At 47.7% G+C, this 9,305-nt stretch overlaps 1 protein-coding gene across 1 annotated transcript in view; it reads right to left on the bottom strand.

Annotated features, from left to right (window-relative positions):
• Nucleotides 1-1,056, bottom strand: part of T265_11947 (hypothetical protein) — a gene marked incomplete at both ends in the record, with an annotated part of 28,463 nt that extends 27,407 nt beyond the window's left edge. The window contains 3 exons of the mRNA XM_009178791.1: nucleotides 464-618; nucleotides 799-979; nucleotides 1,021-1,056. Of these exons, the coding sequence (XP_009177055.1) occupies nucleotides 464-618; nucleotides 799-979; nucleotides 1,021-1,056 (372 nt within the window). The remainder of the gene's footprint in view (nucleotides 1-463; nucleotides 619-798; nucleotides 980-1,020) is intronic.
• Between the last annotated feature and the right edge of the window lie 8,249 nt (nucleotides 1,057-9,305).

The raw sequence follows: 9,305 nt of genomic DNA, 5'->3' as shown, positions 1-9,305 counted from the left end.
GAGGACAGCCCTGTCAGACACCACTTGATGTGGTGAACTCAGGAGAGAGCTTCCCGTAGACCTTTACACGGTTGCGGGAGTTGGAATACAGCGCCTTAATGAGGGTCAAGAATTTATGGGGGACACCTTTGCTCCACAGTGTTGTATATTTGCTCTGCTTTTCAAACGTTTCATCATTTATCGCTAAATCACTTTCATCCATTTCCAGCTCTCAGTGTCAAAGTTTTGGATGAATAAAGCCTAGTTTTCGGGCCCTCAGTCTTTTCCATTGTCATTCTGATTGTCGTTGCACTCCGACCCTCGTCGTACACAACAGTCTGATAGACACACTTCAGAGAAAGCAAAGATGAGTGACACTGCAGCCTTCGATCGTTGTACATTACTTGGGGTTACTGAGAACTGAGAACGGAAAACAGGCAGATATGCGCGTACACAAAGAGATAACAGGTTCTAAGGGACTCACTGACTGATCTGTTGTTGGGGATTTTCTGCGCAGTATAGTAGATCCGGAGGCCAAAGGGGCATGCCTACTAGGAACAGTAAGAGTGAGTCCGGAATTTTTTACGCCAGAAACCGTACTTGGCGAAGGGTCAGGGTCGAGTTTCACATTAGGCATAGCTGAAACATCATGAAAAAGGCCAGTAAGAGAGCGAGTATTCACCAGAATCCGTAACGAGGGAATTAGAAGGTAACGGTTACTTCCATTAACTAATGCGTCCAGCACCAGAAGTTGTGTTGGTTGGGAAATGTGTTGCGTATGTCGAACCATTGTTTGCTGTGCTTCTTTCCATGCCCAACTCAGAGTGGCGGAAGCAGAGGTGGCCAGCCATTGACCTGGTAGACGGGTATGAAGAACACAAAACGTTTGGGTGCTACTCGCCTTCCAGGATGGAGACCGCATGATCCTCACTGCGCCTGGTTGGAGACGCTGAAAGACATGGCTGTCAACCGATGTTAGCGGCGACCTTGTTGTCAGTGTCTATCCAGATTGCCTGAATGAGTGTCTGGAGGGGTACGCACCTGGAAACGATTGTAGTAAGTTTGTACTAAGTCCATTCCCCGCCCACTTTTATTCTTTCCTTCATAATAACGCCCTCAAGTAAATCATGTTCGTACGGCAGCGAAGCATTGGTGTTGAACACTTATGCCATGCTGTCGATGATCATGATGATGATGGCCATCCTGGAAGGTGTACTGCTCCAACAACACTCCAGCTCTTCGGAATCTCTTTCAACCCCTCCTGCTAAGTCAAACGTTGTCCACCTCACTGTTTCCATCATTCTGACGAAGACGAAACATCCACCACCATCAACGGCGGGAAATCGGCCATGTTCCAGACCGAGGTAATCTACCGAGTGTTATTCTCTGTCTTCGTCGGTATGACGGAAACAGTGAGGTGGACAACGTATGACTTAGCAGAGAGGTTGAAAGAGATTACGAAGAGCTGGAGTGTTGTCTGTTGCACAACCGGAAACTCGCCTTCTAACTGCCTCGTTAAGGACTCGCTGACATCAAGCCACACATGCTCTGGTTGTGAGATAACGATTGTCGAACACCTTAATGTCTCAGTTACACTGCTCAAACAGGCCAAGTCTTACTGCCATACGACAAAATAGCCTGCACTGTAGCTTGATACACACGTCCCTTGCGATTCAGGAATACATTACTTTGACGGCATAGGTGTCTCAAATTAGCAAACGCGACCCGAGGCTTACAGATTCGTGCATTGGCCTCAACTGCGAGTCAGAATTAATACAACTTCCAAGATACGTTAAACGCCCCACAAATTCCAGTGTCTCTGTCTGGATTCCTGAAACAGCTTCTCATCTCAGAAGAGTCCTGTGACGCCTCAGGCGCATGGCAAGTTCGATTTACTCTTCTTCTTAGTACTGGGGCGGTGGCCACAGTCACGACTGGGTGGTGGGCGATTGGTGTACGCTCCATAAATTCCAGTACCTCTCCCTGAATTGTAAGTGGCGTGTTCAGTGAATGCATGTACACGAGTACGACCTTACACTTTGTGGGTGCAAAGTGCAAACTAAATGAAAGGTTGACCTAAGTCAGTTCACCCAAAAACACTACGCCTTCTCATCGAAGATGAGAACGATGTCACCTGCACATTCCAGATGGACAAGATTTTCGTTACAAGCCATTAGAACACCGGTGTTTTGAAGATCTGCAAGCGTTTGTCTCATGGTTTCATCGGTCATGAGGTTAAATAAGAATGGAAACATCGGGCATCCCTGACAGACACCGCTTAGTGTGCGGAAGCCGTTGGAGAGCTCGCCGTATACTCTCATACCTCCGGAAGTCTGGGAATACAAAGAGGTTATTATGTTCACAAACTTCCAGGACACTCCTTTGCGGACAAGCGTGTCAAGAACAGACCGGTCAACCGAGTCAGATAGGCCTTGGAAATCCAGGAATACTAGAATTGTTGGTCGTTTATACGTATGGCCAACACAACCCCTGCCAGGCCGGAGCCCCGCTTGCTGCTCTTAGATCAGTGTTTCACAAGGGGACGAAGCACGAGTGACGTTGGCAGTCTCGTTACGACCGGGGTCAGGCTGATCCCCCTGCGGTCACCACACTAGCTACGAGCCCCTTTTTGAAAATGGGCACTACCACCGACTCTCCCCAGTTGTCTGGAAGATTCTCTTTCCCAAATGCTGGCAAACAGATCAGGTAAGCGCTCATCATCATCATCATCGTCAACAGCATGACACCAGTGTTCAACACTGATGTTCCACTGCCGTGATCAGGTAAGCGCTAACTGAGGACTGCGCCCCATCTTTGAACAACGCAGGTGAGAGGTTATACGGACCAGGAGCTCGGTAGCGCTTGAGAGAACACGCAATTTTAAACCTCCGAGGCTGCAGGTGGTTCCACGTTTACCGTCCAGGTCTCTACGTCAACTGTAGGCTTTTGATGAGTGGCAGCTGGTGGCCACCACTGTTGATCGTAGTACTCTGCCCATCAATTGAGGCGTCCTTCTTTATGCAAAATGGTCACTCCTTCCTAATCCTTGATGATTTCGTTCACAGGTGGCTTTCGGGGACCGTTCGCGCGGATCAACTGAAGTAATCTTCGGGCATTATCGGCTTTCTGGGCCTCGACCATTTCTTTGGCTTTCTGTGTCCACCACACTTCACGTTCGGCTCGCACGCTCACTTCCACTTGACGTCTGGTAGTTGATCACGTCAAGTTATGTTCGGCACGGGCTGGAATATTTCTCCAGGATTGAAACAGTGCCGTTCGGTCTGATATCCAGTGCTTGAGTGTACCTGGTGGTGAAATGCCACAGGCGAAATTCCGAGCACTATGCAAAGAGGTGGCAATCTCGTCTCAGTATGAGTCCACATCTGATGGTGGAGCATTTGGAAGAGACCCTAGAAGACGATTCTAGTAAATTCGTCTAACATCCGGGTTTGCCAGTCTCGCAGTTGCCAAGCGATTTGTCCGCACCCTGCGCGGCCCAAGAAAACGGACGAGTGCGTGATCAGAATCCACAAATATGTTCCAAAACAACCGTCAGTCAGTTATTAATCCGCGCCATCGGTAACTGATAGCAATCTGATTGATATGAGTTTGTGATCAGCATGCCGTTATAGGACGCCACGTTGCCAGACGACTTCGGCTATTCCGGAAGTTAGTACTGCACAAAAGCAGCCTGTGGTCAGCACACAGTTGAAGCAATCGCTCACTATTGTCCGTACGTATCTAGTCCATCCCATGTCGAAATCCTAATTGAGTCTCAGATACGCTAAGCCTGTCCACTTGTGCATTCATATTTCCTGCAACCACCACGGTATCTGAGTTTTTAGCACGCTGCAACCGGGCGTCGTAAAACTCTATGACGGAGTCGGAGCTACAGTCAGTTGTGGCGTAAGCAGACAAGATAAGCAGACATCGATCAACTTGCCGCTTGTGAGACTCCTTCACAGACGTTGTCAGACGAACCGCAGAGGAGACTATCTACAGGTATCCAGTCAAACAAGGATACGTCCGCCCGGCGACTTAGGACGATATCAACCCCTGCGCATCCCGCCGCAGCAGCCTCAGGATCATCAGAGGTGTGTAGCTGGAAGCGTTCGGACAGTGATGGGGCGGTTAGCTAAGTCACTGTGCTTGCATCTTGAATTCTTGTTTCTGAGACAGCACACATAGATGCCAAGCGAGTTCGGTGTGAGAGCAAGAGCCACTAGGGTACGAGGCTTGAAGAATCATTTCGAGATACCTAAGGACGTCGGTGCCATGTGACGAGCAAATGTTGCGCGCAAAACCGATGCAAGACAAATGAAGTCACCAGTCTTAAATGCTGGGCCTACAAGGTCATTAATTGGGTGGTGAAGGGAGGAACAAAAAATATGTAAAAGAGAAAGGGGGAGGCGTCAGCAGTAGACTATTTCCGCTTACCCGCCCTGCTGTATGCAGCAAGTAAGGCGACCCGGCTGATGGCACCGCGTGACGGCCCATGTGGCATGAGGGCATTGTTAGTTGTGGGTGTCATTGTTGTACGAGGGCTAGGATACTGTCAGGGTGCCAAACCTAGACAGGAGGACGATTAGGGTCGTCCACTGGCTCAAAAGCCTAACCGCAAGGCAGCGGTGTTTGGCGGGAAATACAAATGTATCACCATTCCTACGGGACAAGCTGCCACCTGTTCCAATCCCCCAACTTGGAGAACCAGACTTTTAACCACTGACACATCTGGTATGTTACCCTATGTCGCGGAGACATCCCCCTTTGAGGTGCACAAACCCTCATACCGCAGTCAAGTCGTCTCTTTGTTACCCATGTAATCACCAGATCCTCTCCCTCACATACTCTTCTCTTTTTCATTCTGTCTTGAAATATAATTAGACAATTAGTGATTGTACTGCAGTGAAGCATGTGTCAACACTGATATTTCTGTCTCTGACGATGATGAACAAAGTGCAAGGGGATGTTAGGAGGCTGCAGGTTCTGATATATGACCCCGTACTTTGTACGTTCAAGGCCCATGCTGAAAGATGTCATGATAAGTTTATTCAACACGGCTTGTGGTTTGACTTTCCTTTCAAGTATAACGACAATGTCATCTTCAGATCCGAGAGGTTCTCATGAGCAACGATTTGAAGATCAGAGTTTTGGGACCTTCCAGTGTATCCCGACGGCAAACTGATAGCACATAAGCTTTCGTGCTTCCTTCGAGTGGTATGGCAGCTAGGCACCGAGAGGATTACAAACGAACTAGGACGATGTTGACTATTAGCTGAAAGAAGCACGGTGCCACAGTAGGTGACGGCTGGCCAAGTTTGCCTTGGAATTCTCCGTCAGAGAACTAATCATCTTTCGCTAGCTAATCAGCAGTAATGCACCTACCAAGGCAAATAGACTGGTCCACCACGCCGGCTGATTCATCTGCAGGCCAAGTATGTTCGATTGCACGTGTAATGGAGAATTCTAAGGCAGATTTAACCAAACCACCTACTGTGGCACCGTGCTAATAGTACTCAACCTCACAGTAGTAATCAACATTCTGCAGGCACGCGTGCGAAAACATGCGGCCGGGTGAGCCATCAATCGAACTCTTGCATCCAAACTAAGTACAGTGATGTCACCGGTACACAAGACGCCGGTAGAAGTACGTTGAGAGCACTTGGACCCCAGTTGATAGAAGCAAGTAAGGAGATCAAGTAGGTTGGAAAGCGTGGGAGAGGGATCCTGACTTCTATGAAGGACAGGTATACCTCTTGTTATAACCAGACGGGCCCTTGTGTTTTATATACACTATCGCAGCATGTGACCATAGACGGAGCCGAGGAAAGCCCTGAAGTTAACAACTATTGGTGGTCAAACATGTAGTTTACGGAGCATTCGAGTGAGGATATCAAAAAGTGGACAGTATCAAACCTTGAAGGCGCTCGAGCGTTCGGATGGGTGACCATGCCTCAGAATGACAATGAGTCTGTCTCGTAGCCGGCCAGCAGGCATGTGTTTTGCGTTCAGTGAAATGCCTTTATGTGGAACGCAGCTCGCAAGGTTCGGTTGCCACCTATGTAGTTGCCAATTTTCGTGGATCCATAATAAAAAGCACTTATCCTGACGTAACATCAGGGTCACAATGCTGTGAAGACTATAAAACGGACGCAATAAAACGGGGTCGATTTCGACACCCCTGGATGCTTGGTATCGATGCAAACATCAGAACAATCTCTACTCATCGGATGGCTGTATTCACCAATCGCACGAGGGGTTAAGAACACTGGTATCAGGTGTGACAGAACGATTCTGTGGGTCACCGGCCATTTACCATAAGGTCCACCTTTGGTGGTAGCCCTAGTTACTACTTATCTTGAGAAGTAGGTTGTGTGAACTGAATTTCCAAGGCTTGACACGTTCGTCCTACTCCCCTCATAGAATACCAGAACATGGATGGGCGCTCGAGCGGAGGCAAAGTAACTCCCAACTTCGAAGGTGCACATCGAGGTGGGGGAAGGTAAAAAAACTCCGGGCGAAAATTTGGCTTTTCCCATGGGGTGATCAGATAACTAAAGTGTACCGAGGCTTACACGCAAGTAGCCGCCAGCTTACTGCGGGTTGCGCAGGAACAGTAGGCTTATCATCTTGGAGACCAGCAAGTGCTCGCGATACCGCGCCGTTCTCTTTGAGCGTGAGGAGAAAACCGCCAATACCCCCAAGAGCTACGGCCAATGCCGTTAGGTTAGGCGCACGGTAAAAAAAAACACACGAAACGTAGCAAGAATAAAGGAAGAGGGGATCCGCATATGTTATCCTCGCCCAACGCTTCGTGGAGCTCCCGAAATTCTAGAACAATATCGACCTCATTAAAACAAGCAACCGCCGTGGGTAACGCTGAAGAAATAACCTGTCACATTTGGTTGTGTTAAAGAAAGTTAGGCCGTCAAAATGCACGGGCATGATTTTATTTCTTGCTTCATTCCGAAGTCTGAAGCGCGCGGTTCAAAAACCCAGGTGCAAGTGAGGATCCCGTGGTACCCATTATTCGCACAATGGAATGGAATTTTCGGAGGCTACGACGTGTGCATGTTGGACTAAAATAGGCGGAAAATCGAGTTCAGGGTGCAAGTCCAATCTTCTGAGTCCCATCTAGGCATTCCGGGGTGTCAGTCATGCTAAGAAATTATTCCACCAGAATATTTCCGCTAGAGGTCTGATTGCTTCAGCGATCAATTAAATTCCGTGAGCTGCAATAAAATGCAACATTTTAGCGTGAAAAATTTATTCCGCTCGCAAAGGGTTTGCAACTAAGAGCATTGTGTGGCTAATGGAACCTAGGTCCCTTATTCTGAATTCAGTTGAGGGATTCACACGGTGATGTACTGAATCCCTATACTTGCCCAGATTTCTCTGCCCGACGTCGAACTTTCCGTTCGGCGAAAGATGCTGGTAGTCTGCAGAGGATCAGACCGCGACCCTAGGCGACTTCTCTCAACTGAACCCGCACATTATATGGTGCCACTCACTGAGACCTGATTATCCCCTTGAATATGACTTTGAAGTTCACATCATCCTACTCATTCTTAATCACAGGGCCTGTCTACCTGCTGAATGATCCGCGTGTCCCTACGGGTTGGACAGTTCGGGGAGGATGCAAGCTGTGGAACATAAGCCCTAACAGTCGTGGTGGCTGTAGAGTGTAGTGGTCTGGCTACCCAATAAGTTAGCTTACCAGGAGTGTGTAGCAAACAAATAAAAATAATTATACTAGGTTGGGTGTACAAAAATAAAGAGGTCAGATGGAACAGACTCACTAACAATTGTTCTCTTTAAAATAATTCGTCGTTGGCCCAGTTCAGCGAATAAACGATTATCCAATTATGTTGGTCCAGAGGTCTTCTTCTGAACAGTTCCCATACATAATAGATTCCGAAGATGTCTGAAATGTTTTGGTACCAGAGTTAGTACACGAGACTGGCGAATGACCACTGCAAGCGCGAGCGAAATCAGAGGAGAGAATCGAAGCACGTGACCACGCTTGTATTCTGTGAAATTGTACAAGTGCGCGTTATTGTAGTTTTTCGTGTTCAAACAAAAAACGATTATGCAGTTGATGAAATACGTAGTGTTATAATGGAAGTAAAATAAAGGTACGAAACGCCACAAGAGTACACTAAATTCCTACAGCTCCACTCAGTTCATCCGTTCATGTCGACCCGAGTTTCACTCGCGTACGTCCATCTTTCCTGCCCGTAACGAGCTACCTACCCGTGCACGCGCCTCATTCCTCTTCCATAACTCTCTTTTCACACTTCCGTTCATTAAAATAACCCCCAGCAGAGCACTCTGCCTCTGAATCGCTAGTCTGGCCGTGCAACTGGAATGTCTTATGGAGTACATTCCTTTCAAACTTTTCATGCCAAGTGATAAGTTATCTAAATTTGTGGGCACGTACTTAGGAGCGAGTACCTATCAAAATTACCAACGCCTCTATTAAGAAGTTTCTTAGACCTGATTTAGAATTCAGTTTAATTCAGTAGAGGAAAAGATTCGCCAACGCATCAAATTAAACCAGTGAAAATTATGGAAGTCTATGTGGGCAAGAAAACTCCAGTGTTCATCCGGGACAACCCGGAATTCAGGCTCACGCAAAAGGAGGTGTAATGTTCTGTATGGGGTTATACTACCGTGATTTGACTGTATAATGCGGGTAACAACAGAGCCTCTGGCTTCAGAAATACACGTTTTGGTAGTAAGTTCGCCCACTTATAAGCCTTACAGAGGCGATAATAATCGCGTACGCAAGGACTAGGCCCGGCCGTGAGGTCAATCATTCAGCTTAGTCACTCGTCAAGCCCCAACCTGGTGGGGGGGAGTATGGCTGGCATGCAGTTGATAATATTACCGTAGCCTTACTCGAATAACCTATATTTCTCAGTCAAGTGGTCGATGCAGTCTGAAGTTTCCTACTTCAAAGATGCAGGACATAACGGGCTAACCCGTGCCCACAGAGCAAACTTGTCTGCATCGATCAAGTTGCTACTGCCGTTTTGTCCTAATTATGCCACGTTACACTAGCTTCTGTTGGCCCATTTCAGAGGAAGTTAAGAAATGTTCTCATTAGTGACGCCATCGCTTCCGACGCTGCACTCAAGCGAGGACGTTTATCTGTATTTGAGGTTCCCCAAATGTTTGAGTCCTGTGGCGGGTGCTTCGGCTGCACAGTTGGCTCTACAATGAACCGAGGGGGGCAATTTGTGGTTATCTCGGATTCTTCTCAAGGTGGTTTGTGGTCAGGGAGTTTCTGGATGACAAATATGACTGTTAATCACAGGTCATTT

This window comes from Opisthorchis viverrini, assembly GCF_000715545.1.
Source record: "Opisthorchis viverrini unplaced genomic scaffold opera_v5_659, whole genome shotgun sequence".
Taxonomy (NCBI): Eukaryota; Metazoa; Platyhelminthes; class Trematoda; order Opisthorchiida; family Opisthorchiidae; genus Opisthorchis; species Opisthorchis viverrini.
The sequence above is the reverse complement of the archived record's forward strand: the minus strand, read 5'-3'. Positions and strand labels throughout refer to the sequence as shown.